Source organism: Pistacia vera, unplaced genomic scaffold (genome assembly GCF_008641045.1).
Source record: "Pistacia vera cultivar Batoury unplaced genomic scaffold, PisVer_v2 Contig960, whole genome shotgun sequence".
Taxonomy (NCBI): Eukaryota; Viridiplantae; Streptophyta; class Magnoliopsida; order Sapindales; family Anacardiaceae; genus Pistacia; species Pistacia vera.
In genome coordinates this window covers 1-19,029 of record NW_022196846.1, presented here as the reverse complement: position 1 = coordinate 19,029, position 19,029 = coordinate 1, and the positions used below count along the sequence as shown (strand labels likewise).

The following is a 19,029-nucleotide window of genomic DNA, read 5'->3' as shown; positions in this document are numbered from 1 at the left end:
GTTTTACTTGTATATCTGAACAGGTTTTTAGCCATTTCGTGTTTGGCTTTCCTACTAATTGGGAAAATTTATTGGGAAAAGAGTTTACGGCTGGAACTGGTTCAGCAACATGCTCTGATGTTAACAAATCGGCAACAGTTTTGGAATGTATGCGTGTATTTTATGAAGTGCAATTTTATTCAAATCATGTTTGGGTTCTCGAATGTGGATTTTTCTTTTCCATGCCTCATAATTCTTGAAATTCAGTTATTTACGCTACATTTTTCTGATTTTACCTTCCTCTTCGTGTGTTGCAAAGTTGCAGCTGTTGCAGGTTTGGCAAATTCTGGGTTGAACACAACCCCAAGTAAATACAAGGAAAATGACAAAAAAAAGCATAATCTTGAAAATATACATGATTGTTCTGAAAATGTGTCTGGGAGGATTACTACCAATGGCTCAAAAGGTCTTTACTCAACCAACCTTACCACTGAGCATAATAACATGGATAATGCAAAGAATTATACCTCAGATAACCTTCCACCGTTGGTTTTTTGTTTTGTAAACACTGTTAGTTCACTTGAGTATGATTTAGCAGTGCCAGGAGCACCTTCAAGCCATCATGTGACAGAATCTTCTGAGAGGGTGGCGAATTCAGAAAGCAATAGGAAATGTAACAAAGGAACAGTTAGGGATTCAAGGACTGAAGAGCCGTCACATTTAGAATCTATTACCGTTATGAATTATGCACTGGGAAAATCTCCAGTACCTAACGATTCTGACAATCTTAATTTGTCCCACTTGGACCCAGCTCTGTCCAGAGGAAATTCAGGTGTGGAGTGGATGACGATCTCTAGTAACCCAAAGACTTCAGAAATGCAGAAAGAAAGAGATAAAAATAAGGATGGGTTGAATTATGGAAAAAAAGATGGCTTTACAGCTTGCTTGCCCCAAGACACTGAGGCTATTTTTAGATGTGCTGGTGAAAAATCAAGTGGAGTTGAATGTTTAAATTTTGCGAGTTCTGGTCTTGAAGCTATGCATAAAGACTTTTTGTCTACATCTCCTATTGATGGGCACCCAAATGTTCCAGAAGTTTTGGGTAATTATATTAATGATACCACAAATTTTCCTGTTGTGCATTCAGCTATGAATGTGAATAGCACTCCATTGCGGGTGGATACAAATGCTATAAAATTAACTCCAAGTAATTCTGGAGGTGGAAAGGGTATAAGTAGTTTGAGAAATCTGAAAAGCAATCAGAAAGAGCACTCTGGGGTTAATTGTTCTGATAAGCATAAAAGCAAAGAGTTGATGTCTGAGTACTCTGAACTTTCAGAAGGAGAAAATTTGAAGAGGTGTTCATCACAGGGAACCAATCACTCTGGAAGGAAAACAGATACACTTGAGGCAATTCGAAGCCAATCTTTAAGCAGAATGATTAGAAATTTGCTTGAAAATTCAAAAGGCAAAGTGAAGGAAAGAAAAACAGTTGTCAATGGGTTGAAAGCTAGAAGAAATGAGATGAATTCAGTCTCAGTGATCTCAGACCGGAAGAGCAACACTGTTCAAAATGATATTTCAGAACGCATGAATGTATTCAATCTGACTGATGATGGGCATGAAGAACCAACTTATGATACTTTGGTAAAAGATAACTCAAAGAAAAGACAAGACCGTAGAAAAATATCCCAAACTGGGACACCAAGGAAGAACTTGAATAACTTCACCCAGCGCCCCAGTGGGCCAGGTGAGGGAAATTGTCAAAATGACTTACAAACTGCAGTTGGTGAGAAGGAAAGAAGGGCTAAACAACTTGGCTCATCTGGGAAGAAAGCCACCCAGCGCCCCAGTGGGTCAGGTGAGGGAAATTGTCAAAGTGACTTTCAAACTGCAGTTGTTGAGAAAGAAAGAAGTGCTAAACAACTTGGCTCATTTGGGAAGAAAGCTCAGAGGAAAATTAATTTTGATGCACATGTAAGTTATTGATCAAGGGTCAGAAACACATACTACTGTCAATTCCCTTTTAATATTTACCATGAGCATTTAAACGAATGACATGCCCTTTTTTTCTCTTTTTTCAATTGAAAAAGGCCAGCATGGTAATTGACTGTGAGCTTTGGAAATAATAATTGTTTGTTTTAAAGATTTGGCCTGATGCTATTTCTTTCAGTGAAGGGCTGTATATTGACTTATGATTAATTTCATTCGAAATACTGTTATTGTTAATATTCACTTTACAATGTTGTCAAGGGCAAATAGTGGACACCAGGGCAGTGTTAGCATGTGAATTCTAATAACATTAATCAAAAGTAACAAAGAATGTGCCATTATCTAACCATATTGAAAACTTTTGGTGTATATATTTTCATTTGGATTTGATTTGCTCTGGTATATGACTAAATTGATCATCATCTGTATGTCACTAGACTCATTTGATGGTTCATGTCATCTATTTTTTATATTCCTGGGATCATATTAGTGTATCTTGTGTATATTACATGTTTGTTGACTCTCATTTTTTTCCTTTTCCCCTTTTAATTGAAAAATATTCTATCTATATAGGCAAGTCCTCTTACTCAGGAAAGAAAAGAGAAAATATCTATTATTTCACCAGAATCTTTGAGTCTCAAACGATCCAGATCAGGTACGTTTTCTTTTTTAACTTCTGGTTAATTCTTGGTTTTTTTTCAGTGTTCTACTCTTTATTCAGCTAACAGCTGATACATCCAATATGTTACGAAAATGTATTGGCAAGAACAAAAATCTTAAAGAGTAAACTATGGGACATTTTCCATAGGTGTCTAAGTTTACTAATCTGAATACTTTCTTCGATATTACATCTCTTATTATTGTTTTTGACGCAAAACTTCTTTACTTATTCTTTTATTAGAATGCTGATTTTTCCCAATATTTAGAGGAAAACAATAATGTGGGGATCTTTTTTTTGGGATATCTGATCAATCCCATTTTTTAATTGTTAACTGTTTTGCAAATTTGCAGGAAGACTACTTCTACCTTCCCTACATTTTTGGCGCAATCAAGTTGCAGTTTATGATGCGGTTTGTGATTTTTTCTGGCATTTTAATGTTGCCAGTCTTAAACTTTAATTGCTGTATGGTTCTGATATTCTTACCTTCCTAGAAAGATTTTCATCTTTAAAAATTTCAACATTTTAAGGAGACTTCAAAAGTAATGCATTTACAGGGATGGTGTATTCTTCAGTTTCCAACATTCTTTAACTTGTTAAAAGACTTGTGAAGAGTTATGGCTTCAGTTTGTGGAAGAAAAAATCATGACTATGCTTTTTAAAATCGAGTGATCATGAGACTGATATAAACGAAAATGAGAAAATCTATGTAGAAGTATTGTACAGATGCATTTCCATCATCGCAAAACAACATTCACCAGAAATATACTCGCACATTCATGCATCTAAAATCATACTCTCATGTGTAGTGTCTAGTAAACTTGGATGGAGGTTGTTGACATTCTTGCCTTCAGAACACTCTTGATTACAAAATGAAGCCCTTAACCTTCTATATTGGATGATGCAACTCTCTAATGAGTCTTGTCTTTCTTAATGTCGGTGTGTACTTGCAACTCAATTCCTTACTCCTGTCTTTACTTAACAGCTTTGTGAAGACTAGGAAACTAACATTACATAGGCACAGTTATCTCATAAAAATTAAAATTTACTTCTAATTATGTTCGTATGCATATCCTTTCTATAGTTATCCATTTAGATGTGAGCATTTGACTTGCTTAATGCTTTCTGATCTAATTCGTTTTCCTGACTACGTTGGTAATCCCTCGTTATATTATTCTGTTTTGTTTTGTGAGAATATGAATATATGAAAATTTTCTGTTTTCAGGATCGTAAAATCACTGGAATTCAAGAAGCTGTAGATGATGTCAAACCATACAAAGGTTTGTCTTACTCTACCCTTTTTAATTGCTTCAGTTAGATACTTAGATAGTTATCTTGAATCATATAATGCAATTGTTAACGGTATGGTGAGTGCTATCTACACCTATTGGTTGCATCTTGAGATTGAATCCCCTCACACTAGGGTGGGTAGAAATTTAGTTTAAATTTGTAATTTTTCTTTTTAAAAAGAAAGTTATTTGAGTGGCTTATTGTCTCTAGGGAGTAAATCTGAGCCTCGGGTCAAACGGAGGCAGTGAACAAACGGAGTCTCAATGGGAGCTTTCACCAGACTTTTAAAACTACAGAAAGCTGAATATAGGGCTTACTTTAGATGGGCAACGACAACATAAACAAACACCTGCTTTGATGTATAGTATTTTTGAAATTTGGATTTTTGTTTGAAGTTGTAATTATTAAAGCAGATTAGGAAATACAGTTGTTAGTTTAATCTTTCACCTAGTTTACTATTAGAGTGTTTTCGGTTTAGAGAATGTTGTATTAGTGAGAATGTTATATTAATAAAAAAAATATTATATTAATGAAAAGATATATTACCTTGAAAATTATTGAGAATGTTTAGAGAAAAGCGTTTGGTTAGATTGAAATAAATTGGTGAATATGTTATATAGATTACTAAATTGCTTCTCTTTTTAATATTAATATAATTTTATTTTTTTAATCATTTCTTTTAACTCTCACATTTGAGATTTTGTTAAAATACTCAAGTCATATAAAAGTTTAATTTCTAACAAAATCATCCCCACCTATCCCAAGCCATTGTCGACCGCCATCGACAGTTGCCACACGATTGATTGGATCTAGCCGACTGTACGACGATATAATCATTTCTGGCTAGATCAATGACCATTAACGGCCAAATTTGTGGTTGTTGTGCGCCATGGATCTAGTTGTACAGTTAGATCTAATCGATCGTGTGCCATTCCGATGACCTTCGGTTGTGGTCGTCGATGGTTGGTCAACGATCGATGGTGCTGGCTGGCGAGCGACGATAGTCTTAGGTGACTTGCAATTTGTTTTAAATTATAAAGGTATTATTATCTAAAAACTTGAATAATTAGAGGTAAAATTGTAATGATAGGTTCATATAAATTAATTTCAAAACAAGAGCATTATTGTCTAAAAATTTTAATAATTAAGGGTAATATTGTAACAAAATTAAGATTATCAAATAATCTTAAAATACCTAAGAAAATAAAGTAATCAGACTAACACCTATATAATTAATCGTAACTATTATTAGTTTTCAAAGATTATCTGAATCTTATATTGCTTGACAACCAAATATAGTAATCTAAGAGCATGTTTGGTCGAATTTATGAAAATTGACTTAGAAGCAATTAATGCTTATTTGAGTTAATAAACATTTGAAATTTAAACAGTTACATGTTTTGTTAAATTTATAAGTGACTGATAAATAATTGACACGTTTGATAAAATGTAACTTATAAATACATTTTATTATTAAAAATTTAAAATAATTAAAAATGATATTACATTATTTTATCAAATAACAAATTATATTAACTCAATTTTTCACTATAATATTATCAAAATATATTTCGATCATATTATAATTTAATTTAATTTAAAAATTAAATAAACAGATAATTTGTAGACAAATATTTTACTAAAAATTAATATGAATAATTTTTAGATTATTTATACAAAATAAACTAATGAACAAATATAATGAATTATAATTAAATTCAAAAAAATAAAATTTCAATCAAAATATCCAATTTATATCTCAAGTGAATAATATTAAATAGAGGTAATGTAGTAATATACTTGGTCAAAATAGTTTATAAACATAGTGCACGAAAGGAAAAAAAAAAAAAAAACAAAGTTTCCTAGAACTTACATTTTTTTAACTTATGAGCTTTAACTTATAAACCTAAAAAAGTTATAACCAGACATATCAACTTGATTTTAAAATTTATAAATTGGTTTGACCAACTTATAAATTGAAACAAATACCCTCTAAATAATATAAGATAATATTATCTCAGCAACGAAGAATTACCCCAGAAAGACACACCCTTAAATGATTCAAAGGTAACAAGTTCGATGAATGATGATCAAAATACAATATAATTTCAGTGAATTATAATTCTTGTTCCATGGTAGAAGGCAAACATGCTGAATAAGATCATCACAAGCTAAGTTCTACCAATTGCTACGATGCATAGCCCTCCAAATTAATCTAGAGCTGAAAGAATTATACTGCTTCATGTCAACTAAATTTTATTCCTTCACTCAAACAAATGCAGTTAAACCTATAAGTAGCAAGATCTTTTTTTCAAAATGAATGTCATTCTCGATTTAGGTCTTCGATAAACAGCACAAAATACTTTTTTTGGAAACTTAAAAGGTCAAGTTCAGTTTCCATTGTATTCCAGTGGTCCTCTACTGAGTGTAAAAGGTGTTATTTAACTAGAAGACCTGTTTCAAATGACATGAAATAGGAAGTGATGATCCACTATAGCTATTCATTCTTCAACATTGGCATAACTCCCACTTCAAAACTTCATAAGCTACGTAAATTTCAGCGATACAAACAACCCAGATTTCAGTAATACACAAACAACTCAATATTTAAAGACAGGATCAAATTGAGTCAAACTGGGGTTAAAATCTCCCAAAAATGCCGTTAAACAGATCCAACAATTTAACATAACAAGTAAAATCCACAAGCTAGTAAAGAAACTATAGCACCCAACTGGGGGAAAGAATGTCTGAGAAAAAGGATTCAATCAAATGTTCGAACCATCCCATTATTATTGAATAATATGAAATGAAAACAAACTTAGATAGAAAGTGAATACTGATGATCTCTGTCCTTCACACACACTTAATCACCTGCAAAATATCAAAGACTTCATAAAGATAATGAATAATTAATAAAATCTTTAAACATGACTGACTGAATACAGTTTACAGAACAACTTATTAACAAATTTAAGGATAAATATTTTATATTTAGTAACCGAGAATTCAATCGACAGACATAAGTTCATCAAAGATAAACACCATACACGCTTATATTTCTCTATGATCGCCAATATATAGGGCACAGCAGAGTTGAATCTTTGAGACACATATAGTTGAAAGCATCAATGAATCCCATAGGTAAACCTACTAGTTTGAATTAGTACCTACATTCCTATTCGCATACAAAAAGTCCTGTGAATGCACAGACAAATGAGCTACCAATCCATAATTTCACTGAGACACAGAAGAAAATCATAAAACCTACTATCAACATTCATTTTGAGGACAGAAAAGACAAAGTATCATCAATCTACCATGTCAAAGTATTCCAAAATACTCTATCATGGATTTTGATCCATCATCATGGACTTCTTTTCTGGTCAACATATCCTAAAGATCTGAAAAATTAGGACTCGTGTTCATAAATACTATATAGATATCATGTCATATAAGAGGCATATATACAAATGTAAGTATAAAAGTTATTTTGAAACCAACCCTAATTAATGCTAAAAAGAGAGATAAACAAATTAATTAAACAAAGAAAATAGTAGACTTGAAGCAAAATGAAAACGAATCTAAAATGGGTAACTTAGGGCAAAAAAGGAAGAAATTACCGCTTATGCCTCTGCACGAAGGGGGACTTCTTCGCATCCTCCTCTTCGAAAAAGATAATAATAATAAAAAGTAAGAAAATCGGTTTGGGATTAACGAGATTGAGAAAGCGATTAAGTGTTTAATAATAAGAGAATATAATGAAATAATTACCAGTAAGACCAAGAGAGAACTTGGTGATAATGGCTCCGGTTATGGCGAAGCCGACCAGGAAAGGCCAGTTTCTGTTCCATTCTCTTTTGAAGAATACGGGCCATGGATCGAATTTCCTCATCTTCCTGATTCTCAAATTCTATGCAAACCTACTTCAGAAACTTTTGCTTTAGCTAAGGAGACTATATCGTGTACATGGTTCTTAAACGGCGTATCGTTTGATGTATCAAAAACTGGTTCATTGCTTGATGATTTTTAAATTTTTTTTAGAATAATATTTTAAAAAAAAAAGAAAAAAAAATTTGGTCGTCTTTGAGAGAAAAGTAATTATTAATATTATATGAGATAAATAAAGTAGAATAGAATTTTGAAAATATTTGAAACAAAATGTATTTTTTGGTTTTTAGGATATAATTATTTGATGATTTTTAAAATAATATTTTGAAAAAAAAAAGTAAAATTAGGTTATCTTTATGAGAAGGGTAATCATTAATGTTCTGTGAGATGAATAAAGTAAAATAAGATTTTGAAAATATTGAAACAAATATATTTTTGGGTTTTTAGGGTATAATAGTATAATAGAATAGGGATATAATATTGAACCAAATGAAACTAGACTAATTTTTCGAATCGTGTATATCGTATATCGCATCATATTATAAGATACGTCTTTTAAAAAAAATTAATAAAATAATAATTTTTTTCTAAAAATTAAATAATATCATCTCTAAGATTAATTAACGAATTTTGTAGTATTATTGGCTTTAAATTATAGCATTATATAATCAAAATTAATCACAAAATTAAGAATCCATATGACTTCTTCTCAACCATTCATATTATTTCCAAAATCAATGTCAATATCTATATCTTCGCTTGTGTTATTCTTATCATGCAAAATGGACAACACATCTTCTTCTTCACTTTCTCCATGCAAAATAAGTAAATTTGGGCGGGTTTTAGTGAATTAGGTTGGCTGACCCGAATCCGGCCCAAAAATTTTTTGGGCATTTGATCGAAATTAATAAAGTCATATCGATATTTTTAAAGATACGGATTAATACGTATCCTATCGTGGGATATATATCAACATATCGAAAGATTTAGAATATATCATTTACTACGTATCATTGATAACCTGTATCGAATCATATCGTATGATACGTATTACATATTATAGGATACTAATAACCATGGTTGTATAAATGGTGCATACACCCACGCTTCTACTCTCCACGGGTGAGGATGTTGCTTACCCATTATGGGTCGCACTGGATCGGGTCGGTGTAATGAGAATAAGATCCAGTGTTATTTTCTCAAATTTTATTCTAATTCAGAGGATAAAACGGATTTGATAATTGATACTGCTATTAAATTAGATATATATCTTTTAGTGGCTATTTTTTTAAAACAATAATATGAAAATGAAAAAAGCAAAAAAGTAGTTTAATAGATTAGAATGGTGACTCAAATACTCGAAATGATATGACAATTTTTATCTAAGAAAAAGGCTGTAAAAGGGTATTAACATTTTTCAAAAACCTTTTATTTTTTTTCTTTATTATTATACTTAAAAAATAAGAAGACGGCCTCTATAATTTCACATGGCAAAATGAAGAGCTTTCTTTAGTACAAAAATGACAAGTCTAAACAAATTTACATCCATACATAATTTTAATTGGATGACAAATGCAGTGACATTCATATTGATAAAGAACATGAAAAGCCATCCCAAACAAAAACTCAGATCTAAAATACAGATCTTTTACTTCCATTTGTTCATTAATGGGCAAACTACACAGTATAAAACAGCATAAATCAATTTCGAAGCTATCCCATAGGCTCTGGTCATCGCGCAACAGCTAAATTGAGCCATCCCATATAAGAACTGAGCTGCATAATATTTCCGATCACGGCCTTGTGCTTTGCGTTACTGGTGAATATTCCTGTCAAAATTCAAGCTAATCTGCAATGAGCCGAAACGCCTTATTGACTCATATCAGATAACAATTTTTCAAGTGCTTCGGATGCAAGAGGAATGTATAAGCAATCCTGGCCATCAGAATGCCTTCTAGTCTTCACTAACTCATGATCTTTGAATTCGGTCAAATGGGAGTTAAGAGTAACCTGACTGCTCACTAGGAAGCGCTCCCGAGCAGTTGTGTATAGATTATCAAATGGCATGCCTGGAAGTAAAAGGTGAAGAGCTTATGATAAGTAAAACGGAAAAGATAAAACCAAATGGCAAATGGATACTTACCTTCTTCATCAGGATGAGACAGTTGATATTCAGCAAGAATTTTGAAGACACTTTGAGCATTCGGCGTCAAACTTTGTAAAACTATTGCAACTGTTTTGGCACTTTGGGCGTTACTGCCATGTGCAAGAATCAAAGGGAAGAACATCCCTTCAAATTTGTATGGTGCAAACGTAGGGACATGATACCAGCACCACTTGAACTGTGTGTGAACCATCTTCTTGTCCCACACTACCAAAAAAAAAAAAAAATCCCACCAAGGATGAAATTGTAAAGTCAAGGCATTAACATAAAATTCATAATGATGAATCCACAATGCTAAATGTACATTCCTCCTGCAGACAATAATATTGAAATAATTGTATTCACATTCTGAAGTTGAAGACTCAAGATTTGTTCTCCAACCTATAGACAGTAGAAAAACATACTAGCACCTTTCTGTGGCTCAGATTGACATGGTAGCATCAATCTAAAGCTCAAACATTGTTCAGGACTTACATAAGATACATTCTATATGTAGACCTAATTGAATGACTGAAGCCACCATGTCTATACCTTCTTTATCTAAATGAGATACATTAAAACAAACGTACCAAAAAAAAAAAAGGTAAAACCTTCCGTATCTTCGTTAAGCAGGGAGGAAAACACCAAGATAAAATGTTTCACCTTCTAAAAGAAACATCTTCAACCAGAAAAATAAAACAAACAATTTAAAATTTATAGACCACAAAAAGATGAAAGGAATAAAACTCAATATCGTCTAATTTCTGCAAAATTACCTACAGGACTTCAAAACAACATTTAATTAATGCAATGCAAACAGAATATTCAATCACAATAGCAGCTATCTAAGTGATTATAGATATGTAATTTAAAATGAGAAAAGTATACATACAAAGAGGTGCATTCACGTGATCAATGGAGGCGATTAAGCGAATATGGGTGCAGGAAGCAATTTGTGCAAGACATTGTTGAGTTTCAAAGTCTCTTAACCCAGGTCCATCAATGTTGTGAATAACAACACACACAAAACAATCATTCTCCCCCACCTTTGACCCGTCCAAAAATGCAAGAAGATCATCCATGGATCGAGAATTAAATGGTTGTTGAGCTTTAGGTAAATTCTTGGAAGCAGTCTGTCGTTTGGATTTCAATTGATCCCACAGAACTTCAGCTAAAGTTATTACAACCTACATTTTAAAAGGTTAAGATTCACAACTGAACATGACAATTGACATAAAGAAATACGTTTTCAGTTCATTTAGTATCTTCAGATATAGGGAATATCTATAGCAACAAGAACACAAATAAAGTCCAAGAAAATGATACTTGTTTGATGTTGACTGACTGAAGATAGCCATTGATTACAACCACAGAATATTCATTTAAAGCTGTTGAAGCAAAATCTTCCAGTAACACCTTCTTAGATCCAAATCCATACATAAGAAGGCCAAAGCCACACCTAGCACCATAAGAGATATGAATTAAGACTCGAAAACTCAGTCTTAAAACACCACAACTTGAAATTATTGCAACAAATTCACATTTTTCACATGGTCTATAACATGATTTCATTCTCTATCATTACCCAAAAAGGAAAAGAAAAAAAGAAAAAAAACATAAATGGCAACAACCATCCAAGTACATTTTCACACTTTGATGAACCCAATCATCTCTTGAACATCACATATCTTCAGCATTTAATGGAAACTATCCTATAATAATAACGCCCTACACTGAATTCACAATTAGTGGGCATGGGTACACACCCGATCAACATAATAACAAATATAAATCTATAACAACCACTGAGTTAAAAGAATTCATTAAAATAATCTCAGTTCAAAATCTCTCCCAAACACTACTCACGTATTCCAAAAAGTAAATCACAGTATTTTCACATCTTCTCATTTAAAATGACTTATTCTAACTGCATAAAGAGTATTCACATACCGTAGCTCGAAAACCCATTTAGAATACAAACTTTTGTAACTGTTAATCAGCAAAGCAATCTCTTTCTCATGCTTGGGTTCAATATCTAAAGCTGCTGCTCTTAGCTCCTACTTAGCAAAAAAGACATCACATGTTAATTAGAAAGCCAAAAATGTAATATATATACTGAAAGGAAACTGAGGCAAGAACCTGTTCATCAACAATGTCAATATCTGAAAGCTTATGAGTCGATTTCTTTCCTGAGGCGGCCAAGTCTTTTGCAAGAAAATAGTTTCTCGATAATACGAATTCTTCCTCTTCTACGTTATCGATTTCCATTATTTTTGAATTTAGAAAAAATCAGAGTGAATTTGATTGAGACTCTGAAATCTGACGAAAGAGGAGCTTGTCAAGAGTACGAAAACACACTGCAAGCCCTAAAATCTTTTCCCGCCAATTTCTTTTGGGCCGCCAACTAACCGACTATGGATTCATCTGGCATCGTTTCCCAATGGATTAATCTTTCTCGACATTGGGCCGAGCACCCGGCCCAAAACTAAATTAAAACCATCCCAAAACATACAAAAACTCAATGCTGCGTTTGTTTTACTCTATCTTATCCTAAAAGCACTGCCATGAAAAACCCAAATGTGGCCTTACAGCCTTACTCCTCCTGAAGTGAAGTAAGGTGGTGACCGGTGAGGCATTTGAGAACGTGGCAGGCAGGCAGGGGATCTCGTCGGCAACGATTTCTGATAATTGTCGGCTAGTTCTTTACTTTATTTTAATATATAAATTTTGATTTAAAAAAAAAAATTTTACACAAACTAAACCCAAGAGGGAGAGGGGGATTATTTTCTTGCCATTAGTGCAAAGATTTTTTTTTTTTTTTTTTTTTTTTAATAATGCAGTCCCATTCAACCCAAAATGTAGCCAAACACTTCACTAAAAATAAAAAGTTACTGTAGTGATATTGTTCACGGGCATAATGCGGTGCAGTGCTGTGTAGTACTTTGAAAGAAACACACTATAATGATTTGCCATAAAATTTTCAACAAAGTCTTAAAAAATTCTACGAATGTATTAAAAAATTGTACAAATGGTTACCAAGTAAAAAATTTGTTCAATGGAATCTATACATATCGATTAAATCCCATTTAATTTTTGGTTATGATACTTTATATACACTTCTACATGATCGCAGACTCAAGATTTTTACTAAAACGGGTCTTTGCGACTCCGCCATTGTTTGTTAATTAATTAGTGAAAACTTTTAAAAAATCATCAAACCTTAAATAAAGAGAAAAATACAATATAAAAAGTTGAAAGGAAATTACGCAATAAAACAATACTTTCTTAGTTGAATAAATCTATGAGAAACAAAATCTTGAACAAATGTGTTGAAAATCACATCCAATTCATAAAGAAACACAATAAATTTTTGACATGAAAAAACTTATTCAATGCGAAGAAAGCAAAAAACTCTGGGAATCTAAAGATCTACTTAAATCAAATATAATCAAAAGATTTTACAGCATCCACAATCCACCAAAAATATTTCACATAAATTTAGAGTTCAATCACAACTCTAACACAAATAACATACATAAAGATTTACAAAGAGATAAATTAAAATCACTAGAGAAGCGATCAAACTTCAAACTGTATAACTTCAAATTCAACCATTAAAATCAAAAGTCAACCGTCTAGTTTAAAAATTTAACAAAACGTTGTCTCATTTACTCTCAGCCAAACATACAACAAAAAAATATACTTAAATATAAAAAAATAGAATTTAGAGCAATATTACTAAACAAAAGATGTTAAAAAACAACAAAAGTTTGCCTCATTTTATCATCAATCTAACAGACTAAAAACACCGTATACATTAAGGCCTCATTTGGATTGACGGATTTTGTACAATCCATAGATTCAAAATCCATGTATTTGATAAATTCTATTGTTTGGTTTGAATATAAAATTCATGGATTGTTTATTCAAATTTTCATGCACTCGTATTTGGTTAAATGAATACAATCCACGGATTTGATAAATAATTCCCAACATTACCCTCAATATCCAAAACCAACAAATATTCAACTTTCATCTAATTAAATACAAGTTAAATTGTATTTGATAGAGAAGTTCAATTATAATAAAATGATTTTTTTGTGATTTGGTAAAAATAAATAAATTCTAAGTTAATATAATATATTGTCAACTATCTTCATTCATGATAACTTCAATAGTTGAATAATTTCATATTAAAACATATAATATAGTCATACCTATATAGAAAATTAGTGTCAATATAATGCACTAACACCATGTCCAAAAACATAAGAAACTTACTGAAATATTTGCAAGTTTCATCATCACATATTAGTGTCACAAAGCACTAAGCATTACAAAATAATCAGTAGCAAAAAAATATAATCAGTTGCTAGTCATGCATCTGGAATCAAAAGAGTCAAAACATATGTTTTCTTCGCCTTATCATCTAAGTTGAAGAAGAAATCAATTTCAAATGGACATTTGACTATCTTTTTTGCCATAGCCAATCTTTGAATTTTAGAAATGTCATCAATCTTTTTCAACTCCTCATATATCTTCATCATTCTCATAGTTGCATCTTGTTCATGTTGAAAACAATCAGCACGTTTAGAGATATGGTCGCCTACACCCTGTAAGACACTTTCTAGTTTAGACATTTGACAAGAAAAAGATTCCATGAGCATCTCACGTAACTTCCAAAATGTTTTTCTATCCATTCTTAGTAAGTTTATTGTTTGAACTTCACTTTCTCTCATAGCATATTTAATATTGCTCAACCTAACAACAACTCTCTCTTCAACTTATTCATCATTCAAGTAGTTAATGGTTCTAGGTAATCTCATATCAAACAATATAAATTTTTGAATCATAATGGTCATAAAAGCACAAAGGTTCAAAAGCATTTCACTATAGATGACAGCCATTGCAATGCCAATTCTTCTCCTATTATCTAGTAGATGAGCCATCTCAAATCCCTAATACATAAGTAAAAAATAAATAAAAAATGCAAGACATGATTGTTAAACCCAATATATATATATATATATATATAAGTCTTGCATGCTTGGTCAGTTTGACTATGTAATTAGAAAATAATTTTTTTCACCAGTGTAAAGTACATATGAATACTCATCTATACATACAAAATATAACAGCGTGTGAGGAATGAAAACAATCTCATTTTTTGTGTTTGTTTATTTTTTATTTATAGAGATACCAAACAATACAATAAATAAATCTCAAGCATGTATAATACAAGAAAGCTCATAGACGAAACAAAGTTTGTCCCCAATCTATATATTGTGGGATTCATTGCTTTGCAAAATGACCTATATATGACAAGTTTGAGGGCTATTTGCAATGACGTTGTTGATTTAATATTTCATGAAAAACAAAAAGCCACCACCAATAAGTTCTTAACATAACAAAAAGAATTATCATAAGAAATTGAAATAATGAAAAAAACTTTCTACAAATAAGTAATTGAAAATAATTAATTAAAGGAATGGAAACTCATAAATAGATTATTTCTCTAATATGCTCTGAAGATAATAATGATGTAAAACTGAAGAGCTCAAAAGAGAGAACGATAAATATATTTCTTTTAATTAGGGTAAAGGATAGTTACTGAGATATTAAATTATTAACAAGTATAGTATTGGAAAATTAAAACATTAACCAAATGCCTCATTTTATTAAAACAAATGGATTTGGCAAAATCCCACTTGCCAGGTTAGATTTTAAAACCCTAAAAAATGAAGGATTATGGAGGGTGGTGGATTTGTCGAGATCCATGAATTTCAACCTTTTTTTTTTTTTTTTTTTTTTTTTTTTCTTCTAAAACCAAGCAAGGATTTTACCAAATCCATAGATTTAACGAATCATTCATTTAGAGTCTCTCAATCAAACGAGGCCTAAATAAATAAAATAAATAAAATAATTGTATTATTCATAGCAAAATACAAACAAAGACAGTAAAAAAATAACAAAACTTAGCCTCATCTTCCGTCGACCTAACAGACTAAAACAACTTAATTAAATAAATAAAATTGTAGAATTCAGAGCAAATTACAAAAGATAAAGACAATAAAAATAAAAATAATAATAATAATGAACAAAACTTTACCTTATATTTTCATCAATGAAACACAAAACAAAAGTTAAACAAAAAATAACTAAGAATTCTGAGCACAAAAATAAAATAAAAAAACCTAACACATTACAAGGAAATAAAAAAGTAGAAAATTAACCTCATTTTCTTAAAAACCAAATAAGCAAGAAACAGTTGAAAAGAGTGAATACCTTTGAATTCAGAGGTTGAAGTTGAAGAGAAGCGCGAGCGTGAGCGTGAGTTTGTGTTCAAAGGTTATGTTTTTTCTAGACTAGTTTAGCTTTTTCCAATTTTTTTTTTTTTTTTTTTATGGTTCGCCCCTGCTTCTACAGGTATTTTAGCAAAAAGTTTTTTATATGATTAAAACTAATTAAATACACTAAGACTTAGGAATTGTTTGTTTTTTGGTCTTAAGTCTGAATACATCTAATTTTATATGATTTAGACATTTTACGTTTGTTTGTTATTTTAAATTTAATCCGATAACCAAATAAAAAAAAAAGGCCAAGTTTTGGCTTTTATCTTAATACTAGAACATCTTAACTAATAATATTCTTATTTGTCAATTATATCCCTATCAAATTTATAGAATTCTATTTTTATCAAAACCTTTGCTTTATATATTTTTATTGTTTTTTTTTTTTTTTTGTTTTTCCCATAGCCACAAAAATCAAAATCAACCATCAAATGCAATCAACTTGCTTTGAATAATTGATTAAATGTTCATATAACAACTGCAAGACCAAATTAAAAATGAACTCTTTCAAAGATCTAATTAATTTAGTTGTTTTTTATTTATTTTTTGTCATAATAAATTTTTACTTACTATATAAACACAATGTAATAACATAATTATCATTAATATTTATATATTTATTTTATTTTGATTTTTATAATTTGTAATAATATAGTTGTCGTGCATGTAAAAATTATAAGATTAACTTTATAAGGATGTATGTGCCAAAACACCAATAAAAACAAACAATCCAACGCTTATAATCAAACAAGAAAAAAAAAAAAAAAAAACATATCGATCAGACTTGTACATTCAAACATATTCAACAGTCAGGTTTGTTCAGTTTTCAAATAATAATTTAAAAAAAACACCACCTTAGTTTGAGATTGTTGTAGCTTCTTCCTTAATCACTTTTAGCTCACCTTTATGAATAATCAACTCTTTAATAAAAGTTTTAGATGTTTTGTTATATTTTTGAGTTGCTTACTTTTGAAAAATGATATGTGAAAATGTAAAATGACCCAAACAAGCTTCTTTTATAATTTTTTTTTACTTTTTATTTTTAAATATATTAAAAATAGAATTGTTAATTATAAAAATAAAAAAATTAATAACAGTGTATAGTGTTGGAGAATTGTCGGACAACAACTGAAAAACATTCGACTAATATTTTCTAGCCTGCTACTACGAAATGCTATAGTCAATGACCTATCTAATCAATCCATTAGGTATATCGACGGAAGGTCTATCTAGTGGAGTTGGAGATATTGTTAGATGCGCCATCGACGACGTTGTCTGCCATTTGGCCACCCTCTTGTAGTTGCACAATATTTTCCTAATTTTGATTTATTTTATTATATTATTAGTTTAATTAAAGAATCATTTATAAAAACCAGGAATATTATTTTAGGGTGTTTTTTTTGTAATTAATCATATCAAAAGCAGCTTTTGAATTTTAAAGGCTACAAAAACTTACTATTGGATTCCTTTTATAAAACAAATTATTTCATGATCAACTTATTGTATAACCACTTTTGAAATTTGTATACCAAAAACTCTTTTGGATGATAAATTATGAAATAAATAATTATAGGAGAAGTTAAGAAACCCCAAACTCACCATGAGTCAATAACTTGTAATTGTAAGTAAACATTTTTTTTATAAATAACACATTTTAAAGAAAAGGTAAATTTTGAAAATTTATTCCAAAGTAATTATTTATAGTTTGGAAAATGTAAATAATTACTTTAGCTTTGGACATTGTTATTCAAATATTATTTTTGCTTAACATACTAATAATTAAAGAGTTATACTCCCCCCGTTTCCAAATAAATGTCATTTTAAATTTATTATTTTTTTTCAAAATAAATGTCAAAAAGTTGAGCAACCCTCTCTCTCTTTCTCGTTTTATGGCCCTTGTCTCCTCTTTTTTGCTTTTCTCTGGTTCCTCGTCTCCTCTCTCCCTGTCTCTAATTTTCAGATCTGGGACACTGCTTGTCAAGTGAGATTCAGAACTGTTACATCTACTTCCTATAGAAGTGTTGTTGATGCACTTGTTGTTTATGGCGTTATCAGAAGAAGTAGGTTTGATAACATCTAACGTTGGCTTGAAAAGCTCACTAGTAAGTAGCTCTGATAGCATTTAATTCCTGGCCTCCACTGTTTTGTGCTTTGTTTGTTTGCGAAGAACAATGTGTGTGAGAAAGAAAAAATAGCTTGTCTTTGTTCGTTTGTGATGTTTTTCCGACTCACATGCATGTTAACTTCCTCACCTATGTCATCAACTTCATTCATAGCTTCTAATGTTGGAAGAACATTCAAATCAATTGCCCCAAGCATATATTTTCTACTATGACATTGTTAAGCTATGGTGAGTAGTGAAAAAACAGAAATGGAAGAGTAATACACTTTTAACACTTTTACATAGGCTAGAAAAAACAAAAATTTTCTCACCACACTTTGAAAGGGAAGAGTAAATAAGAGATGGAGTAGGAGAAAATAAATTTGTTTACATTAAAAAAATTAGTATATTAAAACACATGCAATTTACTAAAATGACATATATGTTAAAACGGTGTAAGTACAGTTTTAATTTAAGTTTGTGACACATCAAATGATATATTGAGGACATAAAAGATGTATTAAAATGTTAATTAAAAATTTTAATTTAATAGTGGCCCGATGATTGAACATCAAAATGAAACAGGGTTAAGTATTGTAGTCCTCATGGTTGGGTTCGGGTTAAAGAG

The 19,029-nt window shown here is 30.8% G+C and overlaps 3 protein-coding genes across 4 annotated transcripts; 1 reads left to right on the top strand and 2 right to left on the bottom strand.

Annotated features, from left to right (window-relative positions):
* Positions 1 to 399: 399 nt before the first annotated feature.
* LOC116121074 (kinetochore-associated protein KNL-2 homolog) lies at positions 400 to 4,413 on the top strand. Its single transcript, XM_031407018.1, has 5 exons — positions 400 to 1,956; positions 2,545 to 2,626; positions 2,983 to 3,041; positions 3,855 to 3,909; positions 4,130 to 4,413. Exons 1-5 carry the CDS (start codon positions 484 to 486, stop codon positions 4,165 to 4,167), a joined length of 1,707 nt encoding a protein of 568 aa, XP_031262878.1. The 5' UTR covers positions 400 to 483; the 3' UTR covers positions 4,168 to 4,413.
* Positions 4,414 to 6,504: 2,091 nt separating this feature from the next.
* LOC116121076 lies at positions 6,505 to 7,936 on the bottom strand. 2 transcript variants are annotated; one of them, XR_004126655.1, is made up of 3 exons: positions 7,691 to 7,783; positions 7,540 to 7,582; positions 6,505 to 6,790 (listed from the first exon to the last, which is right to left on the bottom strand). XR_004126655.1 is itself a non-coding variant. In XM_031407020.1 (2 exons), the coding sequence occupies exons 1-2, from the start codon at positions 7,809 to 7,811 to the stop codon at positions 7,536 to 7,538; spliced, it is 168 nt and encodes a 55-aa protein (XP_031262880.1). In that variant the 5' UTR covers positions 7,812 to 7,936. The 2 variants fall into 2 exon arrangements, 1 of the variants encoding a protein (XP_031262880.1); XM_031407020.1 differs by lacking the exon at positions 6,505 to 6,790 and having other exon boundaries at positions 7,536 to 7,582; positions 7,691 to 7,936.
* A 1,348-nt stretch (positions 7,937 to 9,284) lies between these two features.
* On the bottom strand, positions 9,285 to 12,289 carry LOC116121075 (origin of replication complex subunit 2-like). The gene is made up of 6 exons (XM_031407019.1): positions 12,090 to 12,289; positions 11,901 to 12,007; positions 11,277 to 11,409; positions 10,843 to 11,137; positions 9,951 to 10,178; positions 9,285 to 9,876 (listed from the first exon to the last, which is right to left on the bottom strand). Exons 1-6 carry the CDS (start codon positions 12,216 to 12,218, stop codon positions 9,677 to 9,679), a joined length of 1,092 nt encoding a protein of 363 aa, XP_031262879.1. The 5' UTR covers positions 12,219 to 12,289; the 3' UTR covers positions 9,285 to 9,676.
* Between the last annotated feature and the right edge of the window lie 6,740 nt (positions 12,290 to 19,029).

What these genes read in the sequence shown, in the direction of transcription:
- LOC116121076 (XM_031407020.1), bottom strand. Translation starts at nt 7,811, where the DNA reads ATGAGGAAATTCGATCCATGGCCCGTATTCTTCAAAAGAGAATGGAAC. An exon ending in GTTCTCTCTTGGTCTTACTG is followed by an intron (nt 7,583 to 7,690) that starts GTAATTATTTCA and finishes TCTTTTTCGAAG; the next exon opens with AGGAGGATGCGAAGAAGTCC.
- LOC116121074 (XM_031407018.1), top strand. Translation starts at nt 484, where the DNA reads ATGGATAATGCAAAGAATTATACCTCAGATAACCTTCCACCGTTGGTT. An exon ending in AAGTTGCAGTTTATGATGCG is followed by an intron (nt 3,042 to 3,854) that starts GTTTGTGATTTT and finishes TTCTGTTTTCAG; the next exon opens with GATCGTAAAATCACTGGAAT. An exon ending in TGATGTCAAACCATACAAAG is followed by an intron (nt 3,910 to 4,129) that starts GTTTGTCTTACT and finishes TATTGTCTCTAG; the next exon opens with GGAGTAAATCTGAGCCTCGG.
- LOC116121075 (XM_031407019.1), bottom strand. Translation starts at nt 12,218, where the DNA reads ATGGAAATCGATAACGTAGAAGAGGAAGAATTCGTATTATCGAGAAAC. An exon ending in TTGACATTGTTGATGAACAG is followed by an intron (nt 12,008 to 12,089) that starts GTTCTTGCCTCA and finishes TTTGCTAAGTAG; the next exon opens with GAGCTAAGAGCAGCAGCTTT. An exon ending in AAATGGGTTTTCGAGCTACG is followed by an intron (nt 11,410 to 11,900) that starts GTATGTGAATAC and finishes TTATGGTGCTAG; the next exon opens with GTGTGGCTTTGGCCTTCTTA.